Source organism: Vipera berus (assembly GCF_964194415.1).
Source record: "Vipera berus genome assembly, chromosome: 1".
In the NCBI taxonomy this organism is placed as follows: domain Eukaryota; kingdom Metazoa; phylum Chordata; class Lepidosauria; order Squamata; family Viperidae; genus Vipera; species Vipera berus.
Window position 1 is genome coordinate 74,416,128 of NC_138202.1, and position 24,727 is coordinate 74,440,854.

The 24,727-nt window shown below is 37.0% G+C and overlaps 1 protein-coding gene across 9 annotated transcripts in view; it reads right to left on the minus strand.

The window, feature by feature from the left end:
* GPHN (gephyrin) overlaps nucleotides 1-24,727 on the minus strand; it is a 263,681-nt gene that overhangs the window by 218,798 nt on the left and 20,156 nt on the right. For all 9 annotated transcript variants that reach the window (XM_081313741.1, XM_081313740.1, XM_081313739.1 and 6 more), the window contains exon 2: nucleotides 10,829-10,907. In XM_081313741.1, coding sequence (XP_081169867.1) covers nucleotides 10,829-10,907 — 79 coding nt within the window. The remainder of the gene's footprint in view (nucleotides 1-10,828; nucleotides 10,908-24,727) is intronic.

The following is a 24,727-nucleotide window of genomic DNA, read 5'->3' on the forward strand; positions in this document are numbered from 1 at the left end:
AATTTAGTTACGGCAGCAAGACTTTTGATAGGTCAATATTGGAAGAAAGAGGAACTGCCGACTATACAAGAGTGGATTTTAAAGGTTTCCGACTTGGCAGAGATGGCGAAGATTTCGGCCTATTTGAAAGATTACTCGCAAGAACATTATATTATGGAATGGAGAAAATGGATTGAGTTTATCCAGAATAAGTATAGGGTCAAGAAGTTTTATCTAGCATTTGAATAAGTCTTCTTTCGTTTTCTTTTTTCTTTTTTTATTTTGTCTTCTATATATATTTAATAATGCTAAGTTTTGTTTGATCCTATATAAGTTAGAGAGTGATGGATTTTAGAATTTATAGTTGTTAGTATATGGTTGTTTATGATTGCCTTTTTATATATATATACCTTGTATTTAGCTCTGGGAAGTCCGGGGGGGGGAGGGGGGTTAGGGGGAGGTGGGGGGGGAGGAGGGAGGGGGGGAGGGGGGGGAAGGGGGGAGGTAGGGAGGGGAGGTAGGGAGGGGGAAGGGGGTTTTTTAAAGGAAAACTGTATTTTTAAAACTTTTCAATAAAAAAAAAAAATTGTGTGGTTTTCAAAGTCAAAATGTAGCTCACAGCAATCCTGATATGTGGTTTAATGGCCCCCATTACTATTTGCATTTGATAATACTGCTCTCCACCACTTACCCCAGATCAGAATCATTGGTGGAGCAGTGGGCTAATGCCTCCTTAAGTAACACCAGCTGCCTGCAATTAGTGCAGGTTCGCATCCCACCAGGCTCAAGGTTGACTCAGCCTTCCATTCTTCCGAGGTAGGTAAAATGAGGACCCAGATTGTTGGGGGCAATTAAGCTGACTTTGTAATAATGCCGCTTGGGGGGTGTATGAAAGCCCTAATAAGCAGGCATATACATAGAATGAAGGCTACTGCTAAGCTTGTAAGCCGCCCTGAGTCTTCGGAGAAGGGCGGGATATAAATGGAATTAAAATAAATAAATAAATAAATAAATTTGCCCTTCCTATACAGTCCGGAGAAATAATTACAGGCAACAGCTAGAGATTCACTACACCATCCTCTTAGCACTCTCAAAGTCAAAGGGCAAGTTTGGCTGTGCAGAATCAGAATTGGAAAGTTTCCCCTCTCATCTTGTTGCAAGGCAAGTGGCACCATGGTCTCTAACATGGCAGGAAGAAAGGAATCTCTTTTCTGCCATGTTGGACTCTTGGTGTCAGTTGCCATATCCTTTGTTCTGAGACTCACTGTTTAGAGTGGAAGGCAGGAACAGATGGTGGGGGCAGGTCACAGGGGCAGTCATAGTAAACCACACTAGTGTGTAAGGGGTGTAACATGGACATCTGTTGCTTTCTCCTGCAACATCTCCAATTCAGAATAGCCCTTCCAACGTCTCCTCCTATTATGGAATTCCAGAAGATTCTTCACTGACATAGGCAATTACAGATAAAAGTCCATGGAATATTAATTTGCTGTATCCTGGGGTAGAGACCAGTAAACTTTGAGTTAAGCTTTACAAATGAGTGGGAAGAAAACAAAAAACTAATACAAAGCTACATTGAATCCACTCTTCTTGGCCAAATCTAATTGCTCCATTAAGAGGACCTAAATTCCCTGTCTCTCTTATAAAAAATCCGAGACACAGGGAACAGTGGATGCTGAAATTCTGAGCAGCAAGATGCAGGGATTGAACTCACAGACTGCCTATAAGGGAGAAATGCCTGTAGAGAAATATGTTGGGTTGTTATAAGCAAACTGTGTCACAGGCAACAATTCAGTCAAATTCTTTGACATAGCAACACAGATATTGTTCCAATAATGGATTCATTTTATTTGATTTTACATTTATTGTTAAAGATGTGATAATGATAAATACAACTAAATGTCTGAAAGAGGGCTTTCAAAATTTGGATGTAAACTGAGAGCCACAAAGACATGACTGACTAAGAACCTGTACATAACAACAATGGATTGTTTTTTGAGTTGTTGGAAGGACCCCAATGCACCATTTTGGCATACATTATCACAAAAATGGTTCTGTAACACTATACTTCTGTAAGATCAGTAATAAAATCCATTTATACTAAACTGCTGGTGGGGGGGGGGGAAAGGAAGTGTCTGTCCAGTTTTACAGGGACAGGCTTAGTCCAATGACAGACATGATGGGATTAAAATACAGCAATCTTTTAAGACTCTTATTTCGCAATGGTTCAGTCTACCTGATTGCTTTCAGGACCTTACAATAAGTGGGATAGCATTTAAAGAATTGCAGAAAAAGAATATTGAGACATTTGACAGAATCTAAAAATGTCATAATATAAAAGGTATAAATATATATAAATATAAACTATTAGTGAACTGTGCCTGAGAGTCAGAAAAGATCAAAGGTTTGATACTATGATTAAATGAAGAATTTTAACACAATGCTATAGTAGAGATGCAACAATGGGAATTTCAATGGAAGAATATGAAGTTCATTTAGAAAATTATATTTCTAGAAGATCAGTACAAGATGTTTTATTATTGGCACATTACTGGCACATTACTCCACTTTTGATTTCCAAAATGAATAATTCATTTTCTTAATCACATTGGAAAAGTAATGAGCACATTGGATAATTTTTTTCACATTTATTTGGTGTTAATGATATAATGGTAATGATATAAAATTCAACAATTCTGGAAAATGATTCATATTGGAATGAAATAAATCTTGAACACTAAATTATCTTTGCAACCCAATATATTTGTATTACATTTAATAAACCATACATACTGAGCTAGCTCTATATTTATATGTTAACTGCAGCAAGAATGTTATATTTGTCTCGTTGCTTAGTATAGATGCTTAGTTTCAGGATTGTAGTACAGACTACAGAGGAATGAAAATGGAAGATCATATTCAGATTTAGTGATGTGCATCTGGTAGTCTGTTTTGTAAGCCAGGAATATATGTGGTATAAAAACTGAATAAGAATAAAAAATTATCCCATCTGATCTGATGTGAGGATTTCTGCTTTCTGGAAACACTCCAAATACTTGTGAGGTGTGTGTACCACACTGAGTGGATTGCTCCCTCCAAAAAATTTGTCACTGCTGGAAAGCTGCTTTTATAGCAAATAACCCCTGATTGAAAATATAATTTCTTTCAGCTGGAAGCAATCATCTGAAATAAAATGTATAAGGCATAAGGCAAGAGATCATTCCTTCTCTCTTTTGATGCTTGAAGCAGAAAAGGCATCCCTTTGCACACAACGCCATAAGAGAGATTCAGATGACTTGGTACTGGCTGGGAAAAGAAAAGCATTTTTGAGCCTCGAAATGCTTCTTGGTTGTAGGTAGACTATCTGAATTTGACCGAACAAATTAGGGAAGAATTCTCTATAGAAACTGACAAAGTCCAGAAAATGCTGGTTATCATTCATATTTTTAGGTGCGTGCCCTGAGAGTATGAATTGTACTTTTGCAGGATGTACTTGTATTCCTACTGAAAAGTCTTGTGCCCTAAATAGTCCAACTGTAGACGATCAAACACACATTTTTCCACTCAGTAAAGTGACTGTATGTGCAAAGTAGTTTCAAAACATTTCTGATGTGAGCCTTATGCAAAGACGAGTCTTCTGAGAAAAAAAAATAGTATATCACCCAAGCTCACCACTACCTATTTTTTCAAAATATCAGCAAATATTTGATTCACGAATCTACAGAAGACCCTGACATAATTAGTCAATCAAAAAAACAAACATTACTGTTTATTTAAATTTGCCGTTCCTGAAAACAATGGCTGTTAAATATTTGTGGCCTTCTTTCATTCTGACCAAATTGAGAGTGCTCAAGTCCAACTCAAATGCTTGCCTTTCAAAGACAAACCAATACTCTTCAATAAGAAATGATGAATAATGAACCTTATTACAGCGTATAGTTTATAGTTATGCACGGTCCTCAAAGAATCATCTTTCTTTGAGATGAAAAACATTGGTGCAGACATTGAGGATTGAGAAAGGTATACAAAATCTTCCTTCAGATGATTGTCCAGAAACTCCTCCAACATGGCTAACTCTCAAGGAGCACAACTGAGTCCAAAACTTATGTTGATAAGCAAAACATTGCTTAAGTGAGTTCTGCCCCATTTTACAATTCTGACAGGAAATTTCCTTGGCTAGCTTATAACCACTAACCTCAAATCAAGAGGAAAATGCTTGGTCTACTGCCTGGAAGAAGAAAGGTTTGTAATGTGAAAGTAATGTGGAACACTCTGTTTTGGGCCAGGTGATGGTCAAGGGACAGACTCAATCCAGTTTTAAGTAACCAGTACTAACAGGTAGTTAGATCTGGTGATGGTTATCTCACAGTAGGTCTTCTGTCTCCCAATCAGCATCCCAAGCAATAAAGTCTTCTCTAGCACAGGTAATGTAGTCACACACCATTGGTCACACCTGAGTGCTGACTTGATAGAACAATTTATTTTCTTTAACATGAGCTTCCCCTTGCTGGACTTCCCTGAGTTTTCATGGAAAAAGGCTGACAAGTAGTTCCTTGCTTCTTTAGATTACAGAAAGCAATCTGTCCACGTCCAGGTTTTAAGAGTAAGATTAATAATAATTACAGCCTAATAGCCAGAAGATACAATTTACATTAAATATGTATATTACATACTGTACACACAAACATATTTAAAATCTATAGGTATAGTAAAAGCTAAGTATAAAATACAATAACATAAAAAATAAGAAAGATGATAGCCACAATCAACAAAATTAACACAGTTGTTCAATCACAAGTAAACAAAGAGACACATAAGATTGAGTAACCTATCAGAATCCTTGTCACACAAAAGAAGCAGCAGATAAGCTTTGTACTCTCTACCAGGATATTTCTTTACAGTCGGATGAATATAGGAATATAGGAATAAAGAGAGCAGCAGAGAAGCACATATACTGATATAAAAGGTTATTTTTACAACACCCCAACAATATTGTAAAGGCTAGTGTGTTCAACCTGACCATGCTGAAGGCCTGGAAAAAGTATATATAAACTATAAGAGAAAGAGAGAGCCAAGGCACATTCTGACTTAAAAATTTTTAATAAAGAGTTGTAGGATTAGTAATTAGGCTTAAATTACTTAAAAAAATAAATTCCAAATATACTTAAGAAAACCCAGCAACTTCACATCCTAATTAGTTAAGTTGACTTAAAATGGTCTCTGAGTACCAGTGAGGTCAGATCCGCTTAGGGGAAAAAATTAACATTCAGCAGAAATTAATTAAATAGTTTTAATAAAATCAAAACTCTGGCATTCAGCTTGTCTCTAAAGTAAGGCAGCATTCTTAAAACACATTGGAACTGCAAGAATATCTCCTATAGACTTTAAACAGATTCCAGGGCATCAAACTTTGTAAAAGTACAAAGAAGTAAATAGAAAGACCTTATAGAATGCAGGAATAAAATATGCTCCTTTTGAAAAATCTGAAGACAGTTGTCAATGTCCGGGTACGGCCAATGGTGAGGGGTAATGTTAATTTACTGACTTGAACTCTGTGGCAGTCACTTGCTCACTGAAGCAAGTCATACTGCAATGAATTCCTAGATCATGTCATCAAAGAAATCCACACTGGCTGATATCACATGGAACACCTAATTGTTTCTTGAAATCTAAGTATCACTAATGTGTGAGATCTGTGTTGTGATTTAATACACTCCTTATACAATCCGAATTGCAATGCAATTTATTCATTGTCCCTCCTGTGGCTCCCCCATTCTTACAACTCCATGCCACACAAACATACATGCCCAGTGATGTTGATGGTCTCCAGTTCCTGAATGTTTAACTTTAAGTGTATTAGAAAAGCAGACAGTAAGGTTGGTTAGCTCTTGGAATATTTGACTATTCCGCTGTTCACCCTTGCACATTCTCTTGCAGCCTTTTCTATGGATTTGGTAACTTCAGCATCTATTTAAAAATGTAAAAAAAATCTATTGATAAACTTACAAGTTTAACAGAACTTAATTCTGATATGCACTGTTGTAAAGCAGAGTTGTTTAAACAAAGGCCTGATAAGAATGCTATTAGTAGACACCTGTACTAGGTATAGAGTTGGATTAAATGATTTCTAAGATCCCTTCTAATCTGATATTCTGATAAGTTGTTAGTGATGCAAAAACATGTGTGAAGTTTTTGATTTGATGATTTACCGCAGTTCTTCTGCAGCACTTCAAGTGTTAAAGTGAGTACATGACTCTAACTTTTGTTATGTACACTACAGAGTACTCTGATGATAAGTATAATTTATATTTAGGATGGATGACAGCCAGGTTGAAATTTGTGTATATGTGTGCTTTCTTTCTTTTCAGATAGAAAGTATAATCCTATTTTTGGCAGGAAGTCTATAAAGTACATCTTTCTTTAAATATTGGGGTGGGTGTTGAAAGAACGTAATGCTTCCCTTCCAGCAACCACTGGATGGCAGCAAAAGATCAGACTTTCTTCCTTCCCTCCCTGCTGCCATCTGTGTTATACCAGATCTCAGCAACCTCAGCATTCTACTGTTTGCTATATCTAGCCATGATATTCTAGATTTGCTTCTGATTTCATAATGGCAAAAGTCAGAACAGAAATTGGATACTGGAAATCAGCTAGAATGGAACGGAGCAACAGAAATTACAGAGCAATTTATTTCGTTCATAAATAGCATATTTTCAGTTCCATGCATATCTCTGTCCAGCAGTAGCATATTGAAAACAGGCTTTCCAACCCCGAATCAAGTTCAAAATGAACAGTGTTTATTATTTACTGACATTTAATATAACCTTAAAATTTAGGATCTGGCAATAGAAATTGTTTGCATGTGTAGCAAGAGAACACTGTAATAGTTCAATGCTTTTTTTCTATTAAAATGACCAGTCTTTGTTCTCCTATCATATTTACTTCTGACTTAGGCCATGCTTTCCTCTTCCTGTCAGACCATGGGCAATTATTACTCTACAGATTGTCTATCTACAGAAATACACTCTTTTTCAAAAACACTGCACTCACCCCCATCAACTGAATATGTAGACAATGACAGTAATAACAACCTTATTACTACTACTACCACTCCTGCCCCTCTATCTTTATCCAAATATTGGCTGGCCTCAGACCCATCATGCCTATCCCGTGGAAGCATCCTTATTGGAAAACACGTTAAAACAAATATGCCAGCGGTCTTATTCCTGAGCAATTCCTTCAAAGGGATGATTCTCTTTTAGGGCACTGCTCTTACCAGTCAGACTTAATCCAAGGCTTTTCTCGAGAAAGTCAATGTTTAGATGCTAATATTTTCTAGGCCATCAACTAGAATGCAGCTGCCAATGAACAATAGCATCTAGGACTAGGACAGATAAAGGAGTAGGAAGTTAATGATACATTTATATATGTTGCTCAGTACATCTCCCACCACTTCTCACTTCCCATATCTGGATTATTTATCAAACCAGACTCTTCCACCTGGTCAAACGCTAGCTAAATCCTCCAGCCAGAGCTTAAGAATTACAAGAGGATATTAAAAAGGTAACTAGAGAGGCACTCAAGTTGAAGCAACATATCACAGAATTTCTCAGAGAAAATCTCAATCAGGAAATCCCATGCTCAAAATTTTTCTTCTTGCTGACTTGGGTCTCATGTGTCTACTGATGAAAATACTAAGATATCTATGTCCTGACACAGATGGTTTGTACACTTCTCAGTCTTAATAGACTGCTTGACCTGGATTGCCTTTCATTAAAGAACATAATTTTTCCCAGTCTTTCCCTCACCCCTTCTCCTTTTCTTTCTCCATCTGTTCAGAAGAAAAATTAAAGACAGAGGACACTAAAATGTTCTGTGATATTTTTATACTCTTCTATATCAATTTTGTGGTCACAAAGCACAGCTGAGAACTTATTAACCAATTAATAGGAAATAAATAATGCACCATTTAAAGTGGAAACAAAGCAAACCCATTAGAAATACTATGATCTCTCAGGAAACTGTAATTGCAGCTGTGATAAACCATTAGGTTAGTAATCATGGAACTGTGTTTCTTGTGCCAATGGTGTTTACTTCCAGCTAAACATGAAGCTAGTAATGAAGCTAATTTGAAGCTAATCTCACTTTAAGTTGGGTGTTATGTGACAGATGATAATAAGAACATTTTTTGCCCAAGTTATAGTGATAAACTGATAAGACATTGTATAAATGGAACCGCATCTACATGGAGGGAAGTATGTAGTGGGGTGTCTCACGGCTCTCTTTTGGGCCCAGTGCTCTTCAACATCTTCATCAATGATTTGGATGAGGGGATAGATGGGGAACTCATCAAATTTGCAGATGACACCAAGCTGGCAGGAATAGTCAACACTCCAGAAGATAGGCTTAAGATACAGAAGGATCTTGACAGACTTGAACATTGGGCACTATCTAACAAAATGAAATTCAATGGTGAAAAAAGTAAAGTTCTACAATGAGGCAAGGAAAACCAAGTGCACAGGTACCTTGCTCAATAGTAGTAATTGTGAGTGGGATCTCAGAGTCCTAGTGGACAGTCACTTAAATATGAACCAGCAGTGTGCTGCAACTGCCAAAAAAGCCAACACAGTGCTAGGCTGCATTAACAGAGGGACAGAATCAAGATCACATGAAGTGTTAATACTACTTTAGCATGCCTTGGTAAGGCCACCATTGGAATACTGCATCCAGTTTTGATCACCACGATGTAAAAAAGATGTTGAGACTCTAGAAAGGGTACAGAGAAGAGCAACAAAGATGATTAGAGGACTGGAGGCTAAAACATATAAGGAATGGTTGCTGGAATTGGGTATGTCTAGTTTAATTAAGAGAAGGGGTGACATGATAGCAGTGATCCAATATCTCAGGGGTTGCCACAAAGAAGCTATTCTCCAAAGCACCTGAAGGCAAGACAAGAAGCAACAGATGGAAACTAACCAAAGAGAGAAGCAACCTAGAACTAAGGAAAAAATTCCTGACAGAACAATTAATCTGTGGAACAACCACGGATGATGATGATGATTGTTGTTGTTGTTGTTATTTTATCTCTATCTCTATCAAGTTCTAACATCATAAATCCTAGCCAAATCATATTTAGATTACTGAAAAATGAACTTTCTGTGAACAATTTCCATTAAATGTAAATGGTCCAAAATATACTAGTTAGTCTTTCATTAACAGGCAACAAAAGATTCACAGTTCCAATGAGCCAATTATGTGGGGTTCCTATTTGTTTCTGATACACTTTCAAAATAATTATGTTTATTATGACAAAGGTACTTGGAATGCAATATTCTATTATGTGAGCCTCATTAAATTTCTTCATAACTAAAGTATAGTTAAGGATCAAAAACAAGGCTGATCAATTCTCCATATAAAAACATTAGTTCTTGGCTTTCCTGTTTTGTTGACTACCTTCTTGAAGAACTCCCACTTCTCTGTAACCACTATCACTGTTAAAACATTTTTCACCAGAGATCTCTCAGACTGAAAGGCTTGTTCCTTCTTACTTCTGCTCCATTCAGCCGTAAATTGCCATCTTCCATCAGCCAAAAACCAATTATCAGCAATATGATTTTACCTTACATAATATTTTGACTATAAACAAGGTCTTAATATTAGAAGCAGAGAAACAGAGTAACAGTCATGGCTGTTCAATTCCCATTACATTTTAGCAAAACTGGATTTCTGACTAACCTGCTTAATTACAACCTAACTCAGGATTAATTAAGAATATATGTATTACAAAAGAAATGTAAATAAGGCAATGCTTCTGTACAACATCCAAGAAAAGAAAAGGAAGATGTGGAGGAGAAATGAATGATACAAGAAAAATGCATTACTTTAATCTCTGAAAATAGCTTCTAGTGGAAGGTATATTTTTACGGCTTTTACAAATTATGTATGGAATCTCATAATAAGCTAGAATAAGAAATGTTTGCCAAGATTTCACTGAAAATCGCGTCTGAATAGCCAGGTGGTATGCATTCTGCTAATTGCTCTCCTTGGTACCTCCCACTCTAGTTCTTTCTGTGATCTATTTACTGCTTACTATCATATACTAATATCCAAGTTTTTGTCTCCTAGAATCTTAACATTACAAATATTTTTGATGACTTAAGACTCAAATATCAGCTAAAGTGTTCATACTGTTTTAGCTCTATGATGCCTTGTAAAGAATCTGAAGTTTCTATGAGGCATTCCATGCCATCATTATTGAACATGAAACATACTGGTTCAGACATCATTCTTAGCTCCCAGGTTCATACTGTGCGAAGCTAGAACCAGAATGAAAAATTGCCTTACTTAAAGTTAACTCTGGAAATTTTTGATGATGTTTCATATTCTGAAAGTTCTACTGCGATTTGGATAGGAGATGATGAGTTATTTTTACATCTATACATGTTCCCATGCATGTATGTTCTTTTGTATAAATATGTATTATTCAAATATTTTTAAAAAGTTGCTTTGAGGAATGTGTTACCATCAATAAAATGTCTCATTAAAGCATTCAAATTAGCCACATACTTCAGAAGGCTCACTCAGCTGTCTGCATAAGTATGTGCATACAATACTACTTCAGGCTATTAAGCTGTTCTGTTGGAAAAGCTGCCTATGCATACAAAAGCACACACAATTAAGGACCTTCATCAAAGCAGTAGCACACGTTTTTCATAAGAAATGACTATTAAAGCACTTTGAAAAGGGTGTTTCACTTTGAAAAATCAACTTTTTGAGTGTTCTACATAGGCTTAATATATGTGTTCATTAATTAGAAATCTGTTATTCACACTTGGAAATAAATACTCACAAGGAAGGATCCTGGATGAGGTCTTTAAGGTTTATCCCACTGCGATCTTCTGCAAGGTTCCTGAAGCAACTGTCACTCACTAACAAGAAAGTAATAAAGAGAAATATAAGAAATCAAAAGAAATAAGTTTCCTGGCAAAATGTTAGTAAAGCACCTCAGGGTTCAAATACTTCAATATAGTTTTATTTTAAGTTTTCAATAGATTTGCAGATAAGATTAAAAAAACACCCCAATATCATGTCTAAAAACTGAGTAGTAAGAATAATTAGTTATCAATAGTTAAATGCTCCAAGTTTAACCCCCACCCCCCAAAACCCCAGACTACACTGTTTCAGTTCTGAACCCAATCACACAGCTTCCTCAGTCATTAATTAGAAGACTACAAGCTTGACAGTGATTGATCTGTTTTCTTTTTATAAAACAACCTGCAAAAAAGGCTTTAATGGTAAAATATATTCTGGGGAAAATGTTACAAAATAGTATTTAGTGGAAATGAATTTGTGTATTGTATTAATTTGTCACTGAATTATTAATAAATCAATGACACTTAATTATTTTCAAATAAGTGATATAAATTACAATGCTATACAGTCTGAATTTAACTCTTTGCAAAGACTAAATGCTAATCCATTTCAGTATGCTAATTATTTATGCTGCTTTGTTAAACTTTCATGGGATGCTCCATCTGAAAAAGATACACATAGTTTCTTGGCTTAATAACTAACAGACTATTTAGAATCTGCAAAAGACCGAAAAATTAAACAAATGTACTAACTCCATGAAAGATAAGATTACATTTCAAAATGACCTAAATTATTTCCTGAAAATAAGGTAAATTGTGTGGTAGCTAACATAACTGAAATTTTTTAGCAATTCTAGCCAATTGCAGAAATCTTAAAATAAGAAGCACTCTATTCAGTACTTACATAAGCTGAAATGAGTATTTTATCCATTACAAAAAGATGCTGCCAACATTTGCAGAAATTATTATTTAGGCTTAGTTTTTACATTCCAAATTACACATAAAACCAACTAATATAACTCAATACTTATATTAAAATGAAACGTAAGATATACATCAGAGAGAAATTTACACTAAAATCTTCAAGCAGCAGAAAGCATCCAGATATTTTTATCCATTATATAGTTTTTACATTTACAGATAGTCCTCAATTTATGACAATTGAGCCCAAAATTTCTGTTGCTAATCAAGATAGTAGTTAAGTGAGTTTTTCCCATTTTACAACCTTTCTTGCCACAGAATCGCTGTTGTTAAGTGAATCACTGCAGTTGTTAAGTTAGTAACATGGTTGTTAAGTGAATCTGGCTTTTGACTTTACTTGTCAGAAGGTTGCAAAAGGATCACATGATCCCGGGACGCTGCAACCGTCATAAAAATATGCCAGTTGCCAAGCATCTGAATTTTGATCACATGACCATGCGGATGCTGCAATTGTTATAAGTGTGAAAAATGATCATAAGTCAATTTTTCAGTGCCATTACAACATCTAACAGTCACTAAATGAATGGTTGTAAGTTGTGCGCTACCTGTAATCATTTTTCATTCCTTATTTTGCTTGTATACACCATTTTAGATGCTAACTCAGAATTAAAAACCACTGTGGTTTCTGTGTATATATTTATGTTATGTTATATATTTATACATAAAGTAATTGAGACTTATGTCAAATCAGTGAAATGATGCAACTGAAAATCAAGCAAAGCCGTTTATATACATTATTGGCAACAGCTATCATAGGATAAGAATGGTTCAGGAAAACCTCCATGAGGGATGATGGATTCTTCATAACTGGTGCTTCCAATCTGAAATTTTGAACTTTTCTATTTATTTTTATAAATGAATTATCTTGTATAGTATACTAATAGTAAATTAGAAATGAGAAATGTGAGATTGTCCTTATGAGGCCACGTAGCTAACAGCAAACCATGTTTTTGCACATTATGGCATTATGTTCATGAAAGCAAAAAAATAGGATAGCACTTTAACATCAAGATAATAATGAGTGCAGAGAACACAGGGCAGAGTGCAGATCGACAAAGAGCCTATCAAAACCGTAATGGAATTCAACTTCCTGGGCTCTAAAATCGACTGCAGCCCTAAGATCAAAGAGCGTATAGCACTTGGAAGGACTTCAATGTCCAACATGAATAATATCTAGAAGAATAAAGATATCAGTCTCCCAAGCAAGTGCAGATTAGTCAACACAATAATTTATCCGATTACTACTTATGGCTGCAAAACCTGAACTTTGGAAAAGGCAGATAGATTTGAATTGTGGTACTGGAAACAACTACAGTCATACCTTGGTATTCGACGACTTTCAAACTCATTGAATTTGGTAGTTGATGCATTTTAATATAAGAATGTTGTCCCCAAATGTTTATTTGATACTTGCTTTGGTAGCTTGTTTGGCACAAGCTAGAACTTATCGGTGTCGGCTGCCTTGTGACTCGCTACCCTTTCTGGCCAAAACAAAGGGTCACATATTAAGTCACATGGTTTGGTACTTGTCATTTTTAGTACTTCTCACACCTCCCAGAGCCAATTAACGACAAGTACCAAGGTAGCTCTATATTATGCATTCCATAATACAGGTGGTGATGTGTGAAAGAGGAGCATCGACAGTGCTGATCCATGGAGTGACCAAGGGTTGGACATGTCTGGATAGATGACGACAATGGCCTTATTATATTCAAGCGTTTCTACACCACTGGTTAGTTCAATTAGTTTGCTACATTGTTACATTCTGATAAATAATGTAAAAATTCTAATGTATGAAAATATTTTAAGCTGATAAACAATTTGGTTCCCTTGAATGGTAAACATGCTAATTAATTTTATTCTTAGTGATTTATATCGAAGTAGCACTTATACAGTTCAGTACTCGAGTTACAGCCACAATTGGCCTCTGACTTTTGGTCATAAGTCATCGCAGTCATTAAGTGAGGTGCCCACGTGACTGCCTTGATCAATGACCACAATCTCAGCCTTCCCATTTTTGGGTGCTAAACAGCCATGTGGGTCATTAAGCAGATGAGTCAAAGAGCTGCCTGCTGAGAGATTGTTATTTCTGAATGGCAGAAAGGCTGGAAAGAGCCTTTCTACTGCTCAGAAACATTATGTTTGCTAGCAATGTTTCTGAAAGGTAGAAAACTGGAAAAAAAGCTTGGATTTTTGGGATGCAAATTTCTTTGCTTCAGCCCAGTACTGAAGTTCCCTTTTATGCAAGGCAGACTCTGGTGCTGGGCTGAAGAAAAACGGGGGGGGGGGGGGGGGAAGGAAGTCCTTTCACAGGTGGCAGGAGCTTGTCATCTTTCCCTGTCAGCTTCCGTATTGAAGTTCTGGGGAAGCCAGCAGACAATATTGCAAATAGTGATCACATGATAGCAGAAGTTAAGCAACTGATTATAAGCTGAGGATTACCTGTATGTTAAAATTTAGATCATTTATATACGTGAAAAATATTAAAACAATAAAAAATATCATAAAATTCACATCAAATTTGTTTAAAACTACTAAATATTATTAAAATCCATGTAGAGAGGCAGTGTAGTGTAATGGTTAAAACATCAAGCTAGAAACCTGGTGATTGTGGCTTCCAGTCCTGCCTTAGGCACAAAATCAGCTAAGTGTTTTTGGGTCAGTCATTTTTTCTCAGCCCTAGAAAGGAGGCAATGGCAAATTAGCAAATTAGCAGTGGGCTAATGCCTCCTTAAGTAACACCAGCTGCCTGCAATTAGTGCAGGTTCGAGTCCCACCAGGCTCAAGGTTGACTCAGCCTTCCATCCTTCCGAGGTAGGTAAAATGAGGACCCAGATTGTTGGGGGCAATAAGCTGACTTTGTAATAATGCCGCTTGGGGGGAGGGCGGGCGAAAGCCCTAATAAGCAGGCATATACATAGAATGAAGGCTATTGCTAAGCACATTGATTTGTGCTTTAAATTGTAAGCCACCCTGAGTCTTCGGAGAAGGGCGGGATATAAATGGGATTAAAAAAAAATCACTTCTGAAAAATCTTGCTAAGAAAACTGCAGATGGTCTCCAAGAATCAGGTATAATTGAATGGAAGTGGAGAGGGGAGAAAGAATATCCCGGTATCTAATTTTATAAAATCACCTTCTCCCATGTGTTAAAAATAATTAAAATCCGGGTTAACAAAAAGCAGGCAAAAAGGTATTAGAGATTTTGCTGTTATGAACAACAAAAATGTGCTTGGACCAGCAGATCCACATGCCATGAGATATATTTAAAAGTTGAAACCAAATGTTAAAATATTTAGTTGAATAGTGTAGAGCAATCAGTAGAATCTGGCCTGGTTCATATGCAGCTGTAAGTCACAAACTGGTTTGTTAAGTTTTTGCTTAGTTTTATGTATATATGCAGTGTTTTTCTAAAAAAAAAAAAGGTGCCGGAACTCAGAGGTGCTGTCACTGGGAGTGATGCCGGTGTCTTGCTACAGCATTGCTGCCCGTCCTTTGCACCCCCGCCCCTGCGGCTTGGAGCCACATGCCGCTGGGATTCCCCTCACCACAGCCGCTGTAGGGATTCCCTTCCCCGCAGTTGCCACTCTGTGGCCCGTGCTGAGCCCCCACCCAGAGCTGCTCCGAACACCGACCCAGATATGTGTTCGTGGCAGTGGTCTCCGGCGCCAAACAGCTGATGGCCTCTGGCACTGGCACTCATTCACTTACTGCCCCGTTGCTTCCAAATGCAGTAAGTGAGTGAGCGAGCAAGTGGCGTTTGGAAGCATTTGGAACCGATGGGGCAGTGAGTGAGTGAATGAACAAATTGTGTTTGGAAGCATCGGGGCAGTAAGTGAGTGTGTGAACGAGCAAATGGTGTTTGGAAGCAATGGGGCAGTAAGTGAGTGAACGAGCAAATGACATTTGGAAGCGACGGGGCAGTAAGTGAGCGAGTGAGCAAGAGGCCTTTGAAAGAGACGGAGTGAGTGGGGGAGAGACTGAATGAAGTGCCTTTGAAAGAGACGGAGGAGTGACTGAGAGCAACTGGAGGCTTTTGTGAGCAAAGTGTAAGTGAGGGGGGGCTTTTGCGAGCAAATGGTGAGAGAAAAAGGGAAAAGGGAGGGGGAGAAGGGAAAAAGAAAAGGCACTGACTTCTGACTTCCGGTTACAGGAGTAGAAGGAAGCATTAACATTGAACCTCAACTTTTTGCTTATCTATAATATTATAAACTAGCCATTTCTATAACAATAAATGAACCTAACCAATGAAACCCAAAATACCCCCCCTTTTTTTGGTCATCAAGTTTTTGACACCTTGTTAAGCACTGGTGGTGCTTGAATATTGTCATGTCCTAAAAGTGGTACAATTTCTGAAAAGGTTGAAAAGCCTAAATGCAGCCTAAATTGTTTATTGCCATCCTATTTGCAAATAATATCTTACTTACCTAGTTGAGATGGTGTAGTTGGGCAGCAGGGAGGCAAAGTTCCTGCCTTCACTGCAGACAACTTGCCTGTGCAACGTTTGCCAGCCAGGTCTTTTGGCACGCTCAGCAGCAATTCCTATTGGCTTTCGAAAGCCAATAGGCCAGGCGTAGGCAACCTTAGCTCTTTTATGACTCATGGACTTCAACTCCCAGAAGATGTTACATAACCTAACATCAACTGGAAGATGTTAAACTGTCCTTCTGTTTCTTTCCTTCCCCAAAATTGTGTTAATGAGTCCTCTCTAAGCTCTGCTGATCAGCTTGTCCTGGATTGTTTTGCCGCAAAACAGAATGGTTTGCAAGTTGCAGTTGAGACAGCCCATCTCATTTTAGATATATCACATATAATTGAAGATTGTAATTAGTTGTGTGTGCACGTTCAGCAAGTGTGATGTATTTGTGCTGGCATTTCTAGGCCTCTTTCCAACCACATCCAGAAAAGTTTGTAACAAACATTGGAATTCTCAAGGCCATGTTTGGTATTTCCCAGCAATCTGTTACTGGAAGGAAAAAGCAATCCCTGCTGCGTTACTGATCCCAGAGAAGCATTTGCATGTATGCAGATATCCTTAGGGTGCCATAGTTATGGATAAGAAATATTGGTTGCAAAGTTGGTATTTCTGGATGTAATACAGATATTTTGGACTTATTTTTGTTTCTTTGCATGTTTGATATTTTTAAAAAGGCATATGCTACTGACTACACTTATGCACATATGTAAGATCTTTTGCTAGGATACATGACCACTGCTTGTCCAGAACGTGTAAAGTGAAAGATTGTGACTAAACAAAATTTTAATGTATAGATAATACCACCAGAAATTATTTTAGCCTTTTTAATAAATGTTGTTATTGATTTAAGCTCACCATGGAAAACATCATATATTGTTATGTGTATATACTAGGTTAATTATTTAAAGACTGAAGTGCAATATAACTAGATTCTAAATAATCTATTTTTCAAAACACACAACAGTCCAAACAGTAAAAGTAAAGTCCAAATTAAGAATATTTCATTCTTAAGAATTGTTTAATTTAAAGTGGTTTAGTTGTAATAGAATATGTACAAAAGATACTATTTTTTCTACCATCAGCTAAATTAGACATATTACATTGAGAAAAATGTTTCTCATTTCTTTCCTGTTACCTTTATTGATTTCATTGCAGAGATGTTAACATAGGAAATAGATTATTTTGTTATCTAATTATACCTTCCAAAAGACAGAAGCAGATGAAAAATGTGAGGTTCTTTCCTGTTGGCTTTTTTGAATTAGCTGTTTTAGATTCTAAAAGTTTAGTTCCTAAAGAAGTAACCTTGTAAATAATTTTAATGTCCTCCTCTAGTGCAGGGTAGGCAACCTTGGCTCTTTTATGACGCGTGGACTTCAACTTCCAGAATTCCTGAGCCAGCATGGCTCAGCTTGGAAACCTCTCTCTTTCCCCTCAGTGTGGCTGGCTCAGGATTTCTGGGAGTTGAAGTCCATGAGTCATAAAAAAGAGCCAAGATTGCTACCCCTGGCAATAGGCTTTCGAAAGCCAATAGAGGGAGCTGCTTCTTTTTTTTTTTTGCAAAAAAAAGGTGCCGGAACGCCGTTCTGAGCGTTCTATAAGAAAAAAAGCCCTGATATTATGCAATTACAGCTTATGCAGCAAGCCACACAGTGGTGGGATTCAGCCGGTTCACACCATTTCAGCAGAACTGGTAGCTACGTTTTTGTTGCCCAGGCCCAGAATGGACTTCTGGAAGTGGCATACACACAGAGAACCAGTTGTTCACATACCTGAATCCCACCACTGAAGCCACATATAACAATTATGGCTTAACTCAATTCTTAAACCCAATCTTTTATAAGCTTTTTTGATTCCAACATCAGCTTATTTTATAATATCTATATTTGTCCATAAAGGACATAATGATTAGCACTGTGTGCTACTGCATAATGAAACTGAACACTGTAAACTGCAACTTGCAGAGCTAGTCTTCCATAGATCAAATTTGTATTTTAATAACTTATGCAATTTCTCATTTCTTTAATTGCTACCAATACTTGTCTTTCTCCTTACTCGCTGCTCCCTAATCAATTCAATGTTATAAGGCATATCAATAGTCTCATTTTGTGTGTAACATGGCTTTAAACAAAAAAGAAATGAGTATAAAGATTTATTGCAAGCTTAAGTTCTCTACAAGAATCTAACCAACTAACGGTCAAGGGAACTGAGCGGGAGATAAGAGAGGCATTCAGGGTTGGCTAGACTTACCGGTAGATCTCTTGCAGGAGCACAGGGACTCGTAACTTATAACGAGTTTGACTGCTCCCTCAGGATCAGACTGGTCACCTCCTACAGCTATTTAAAAGCTCTTATTTTATATATAGAATTAAACATTGATCTTATTTTTTCTTAATAATAATATTTTTAAAAATTACAATTAGAAAGATAAAAACTAATACCAACAAAAACTAAAACAATAAAAAGAAAAATAGAAAGTGCAGAAAAGAAAAAATAGAAAGGAAAAAATGATCAAGAAAGAGAAAAAATATAAGCAAACTATTTCCATCTTCATCCCAAGAAGTATAAACAATTTTAATAACATATTACCTTCTCTTAAAATAAAACATCTCATATCCGATATCCCATCCCTTATCTATGAACAAATTCTTAAAGCTTTGCTGCTTTGGGCCTGGCCAGCAAAACTTTATTAAAAGTTACCAAAGACAAAAACTTTTCTTTTTTAACCTTGGTCAAATAAACTAAATTTATATTTCTTCCTTTTACATTTAACAGTGTTTAGTCCCTTCAAATAATGTCCTAGAATCTGATTTCTTTCCATTTTTTTCTTTATCCTTTCTCACAAAATTCCTCAAAGCTATAAAAAGACACTTTTGCAAATCCAATACAGGAAAATTATCCACATCACACTCTTGGTTTGTTATCTGAATATCCCTTTTAATTATTAAGATATCAGTGAGTTGTTCTTGTTGTTTGATGTCCAATGTAGCATTTCTTTCCACATCACTCTTGTAGCCTGTCATTTTGAAATCCACTTTTGGATCAGCCTCGGTCTTCCCCACTAAAATTTGTTTCTCTTCCATATTATATTTAAATGCAGTTTTAAAAGATGCAGAGGCAGACACTCTTAAAATTAACTTTTGGGTCCATATTCAAAAATATATTTTAATATGTCCAATGTTAAAATATTTTGCTCCATTATATATTGGTAAATTGTATTTAAATATTCTTGTCCTTTAATTGCAATCTTTAGTTCCTTCTGGTTCTCTGTAGTGTCCAACCTTCCAAGTCTCATCCTTTCATGTTTTTTTTAACCAAATTCAAAACGAAAACATTTCCCTATGGAAGAATTCTTCTAGTTAACTCCAAAATCTTACTTCAAATCCATCTGGATATTTTGACTGTTTGAAACTAATTACCCTTTTGCTGTTTATTAAAAAAAGTCCTTAAATTGTATTTAAAATTTCTTTTGATGAGCATTCATAGGAAGCTTACAATATCAAACTGTTGACCCAAACCTGCCAGAGATCACCATCTTGCAGTCTCCTTGCAACTATACGAAATACTTGTGGGAGATTGCAAGTCCTCTCCTTATCCAGAGAGAAATTACAAAGAGCTGATTGACTCATCAGCATTTAATTCTGCCGTGGTCATCTTCAGAACAGTCATCTTTATTTCTTCCCCAGAAGTCCCCAAAACAAGGACCTTAGGACACAGTATTAATCAAATTGACAAAGAGTTTATAAGCAGAGTGAAGACTTCAATCCAAAATTGTAAATTCACATTATTATTTTCCATGTTAAGAGAATAACCATTTATGTTATATTGCTTGCTAGATACCTAGGTATGATGGTGATAAATTCCAAATTTTTGGTGCATTATTTCAAAATTAAATTCATATTTTAAATCATATGATTTCATAAACTGTATACATAAAACATTCATGGAAATTAAATTAAAATGGAACAATAGTGGGACAAGCCTATATAACATGTGTACATATGTTACAATTTTATACTTCCCAACATAATGAAATTGAAATCCAGCTCTTGGGTAGCCAGCTGAGATGAAATAAATTTTTTTGTTGAATTGGCCTTATCTTAAGATATAAGAAATATAAATTTATTATTATTCAAAGGAAACATATTTGATATTTTAAGACCCCTAACCATTTATTTTCATTTGCCTGAAACATACATTTTAAAAAATTAAAAAGAGAAAAAATTACAAACAGAAAAAAAATGAAAGCACTAAATAAAAAGATAAAATTAAGAAAAATACAAAGGAAAGCATTTGTGGGGGAATATGGTGGCACAGAGGTTAATGATGCTGGAACTGCTTGCCAAAATTAATCTGCATTCTGTCAATTCAAGTCCAGCTCCATGAGACAGAGTGAGCTCCCATTGCCCGATCCCTAATTCCTGCCCACCCAGCAGTTTGAAAGCAAGCAATTTATTGCGAGTAGATAAATGGATACCACTTTGGTAGGTAAAAAACCTCATTGTGTTCATGTGTGTGGAAAGCGGACACCAGTGCTGGACCTGGCTGGACACGAAGCACTGCAACACAAAGCAAGGTGATGAGGTAAGACCAATGGAGGAGCCCGAAGTGCTGCTAGTTAATTGGTGTGAAGCTAACTTGCCCTCCCATGGTGCACCAAGGATAGATACACAAGCACCAAACAGAATGAACTAGCAATCTAGGCTGTCAAGACTGCATTGTGTCTAGCATGTGTAGATTTCCCACACTGTATGCAAGTGGTCCCCAATCCTTGCGCCTTGGCGATCCGGCTGGGGGGGAGAAAGGGGAACTGGGCCATGCGAGTGGCGGGCCAGCACATGTGCATGCAGAGCTCCATTCACGCAAGAGAGATGAGAAGCTTTTGGGGCATGGTCTCAGCTCCTTCAGGCTTCTCCATGTCAAAAGCTTTTGCAAAGGAATGGAAGGCCTGAAGCAGTGCAAGATCACTCCCCCGAAGCCTTTCATCCATTTGCAAAAGTTTGTGGCGCTGAGAAGTCTTTGGGGATGTGGTCTCATGCTCCTTCAGGCTCATTGAGGCTGCCCAACACTCCAAAAGTGGATTGGGTGTCCTGCACAGGCAACCTTGGTGAGTCAGCGAACCTGAGTAGGGTGCACTTATCCCACTCAGCTTCTGTCTTGCCACTTTACTTTTGGAGCATTGGGAGCAGGCGACTTGACAGACTGGCTGGGGAGGAAGAGGGGAACCAGGCCGCATGAGTAGCAGGCAGGCATGCATGCACACCCATCTCCACTCATACAAGAAAAGTTTAGGGTGCTGCTCACAAGTGGGGCTGCGCTACTTGCGTGAGTGGGGCTGCATGTGTGTGCCCCCACGCATGCCAACCTGCCACTCGTGGCCCAATTGTGAATAGGCCACAGCCCTATGTGGCCGTTGCCCACAGGTTTGGGACCCCTGCTATATGCCGTACACTAAATAAATATCTGTGATCTTCTTTAGGCAAAAAATGCTTTTCCTAATTCTGAGAAAAACTGACAGAACTTTGATAAGAGTTGCTGTTCTGTAACTGTAACAAAGGGCTTGTATAAAAGACATATAATTAGCATTTAGCTCTTTTATTGTAAGAGGTGCTAAAAGTCTTAAACTGTTATTAATAGCCACTTGCAAAATCAGGCTCTACATGCCACAATACCACTAAATTAGATTCTATGAGCTATCTAAAGATAAAATAACTCATCACTAAAAATATCTTTGTTAGTGGAAATACAATGAAGTCTCTAGCACAAGACAAAATGAAAGCATTCAACTGTACACTAATTATGCAACATATACGTCATACCCATTTTGGTGGAGTGATTAAGGTGTTGGCCTAGAAACCAGGAGAAAGTGAGTTCCAGTCCACCTTAAACATGAAAGCTAGCTGGGTGACTGGGCCATCATTCTCTCTCAGCCCATCCCATGTAACAGTGTTGTTGTGGGGAAAATAGAAGGAGGAAGAACTATTAGGTATATTTGTACTTTGAGCTACTTGTAAAATAATAAAGGTAGGATAAAAATCCAATAAACAAACAAACAAATAAATAAATATCCCAAGACAAAAATGATAAGAGCTTTTGGGGCTGTGAAACCTAAGCTGGAAGAGTAGTTCCAACAGATCCCAGGAACAACATCAAAATTCTCTGTCCAGAAAAGTGCAGTGTTAGGAACAGCTAAGACTCCCAAGCCTCTGGCAGAGGACAGAGATTGAGGAAGAAACACACACACACACACAAACCTTTATTTAAAAAAATCATAAGTAAAGATAAAGCTAAAGAAAAAAATAAGAAAGAGAAGGAAAGGAAAAGGAAGAGAAAAAATGTAAAATGAGAAAGGGAAGGGATGGGAAAGAGGAAGAGGAAGGGAGGGGAGAAATAGGAGCAGCTTCTGATCTTCTTTTCAGCAGCAGTAAACAAACTTGTGTATTCCTCCTCCTCCCTCTTTAGTTTTACAGAAATCCCTTTAGTTCCCTTTTTAACCCGTTTTTCAGTCATTAAATCCATATATCTTCACTTTTTCTTTTTTCAACAAAAAGCCCATAAATGTACTTTTTAAAAAGTAATTGTTTTGTCGCTGATCAGACAATGAGTTTTGTCATATTTGCCCCTTCTGACATCTTTACAATCGTGTACCTCCATCGCTACACTTGTTGTATAATAGTCTCCCAGCTGTGACCATATATAAAATTAGTCTTCCATGCATCTTTTCTAAGTGGCTATCCAAAAGTCCCAATAACAAAAAGTTCTGTTTTTTCCTCAATATTAGTTTTAAAATTCTTTGGATCACTGTATGTATGTGAATCCAGAATTTTATATCATTTCCACAAGTGCACCTTCCATGATAAAATGTTTCTGTGTTTTTTCACATTTCAAAAATTGGTTTGAAGTATCTTTCTGTTGTATATCCTTGATAATTTCTATGGTGTTGTATACCAAGTTTATCATTTTATAAAAGTTCTCTCTTATAACACATTATGAATTTTATCCCTTTCTCTCCCATTTATACATCTGTATATTATAACTAAGCAGTGTTTTGCTTGCTCCTCTTCTTTTCAAATCTCAACAAATGCTTATACATTGTGCAATCACATGTTCATCATTTATACATAATTGATTTTCCAATTGTACCTTATGTTGTTCAGTTCCAATTACCTTTTTATCTATGTTAAATATTTCTCTTAATTGTGCATATAAAAGCATATGAAAACCAACAAAAACTCTTATCGCTCTGCAGTCCAGAATATCTAAGCAGGAAGATGAGTATGTACCGATCTGTCACTGCATCATGACCTCTCCTTCATTTCCAAAACTTTGATACTGAGTACAGGTAGTCCTCAGCTTACAACCACAATTGAGTCCCAACTTTCTGTTGCTAGGTGAGTTTTGCCCCATTTTATGATCTTTCTTGCCACCATTGTTAAGTAAATCACTGCAGAAGTTAAGTTAGTAACATGGTTGTTAAGTGAATCTGGCTTCCCCATTGACCTTGCTGGACAGAGGGTCACAAATACCACATATACCTGCTTTTTGGTCACCCTGCACCTTGCCTTGCAGGGTGACAAGCAGCCCAGAATCACCTTGGTTTGGGATCCTTGCCACACTGCAGCTCTGGAGTTATAAGAAGCCCCTGAGCTATAGCACAAAGCCCTTTGCAGGGCAAAACTCAGTCCCAGCCTGTCCCAGATGCACTGTTGTGTGAAGTTGAAATCCAGCATTATGGTGTGAAGTTGCCACCACAGCACCATAGCATGAAGCCGCCACCCAGCAGGGTGATGTGAAGCCACCATCCCTGTCACCCCATGTCAGCTATCTCTGCACTCTGCCACTATCCCTGTAGCTTTATACATTTTTTTTCAACCCGCTTCTGTAATTATGTATCTGTAAAGATTTGAATATGCTGATCGATATACACTAAAATTCAGATATAACACTTTATATTCCTTCTGAAATACCTCACATACACACACACTCTGACTGAATTAAAATGCAAAAGGGAAAAAAATGTCACCTTTGAGGAAATTCCCATATTGTAAGGAATCTTTTGCCCAGAATTTAGAATTTTCCGTTGTAGGCATTTTCATAACCATTTAAGGAACAAGCGAAATTAAATGCTCATGTTTTCACTTAAGGGCTATTATAATATATTGTAGACTCCTGGTAAGAAACTGATTAAGTTCATAGTTACCTGCAACATTATAGACTGACATTATCTGCCACCAGAACCAGGTTCTTTTTTCAACTGAGAAACTTCATAAAAAGAATAAATTTTCTGAGTAGAATCAGACCCCAACCCTATATAAATGCTGTGTTTATATAATCTGAAATATAATTGTCAAGGTTTTATAATCTGGCAGCCATTTTTATCTTCAGACAAGCTTATAAACATAATGTGAAGGTCAAATTTTATT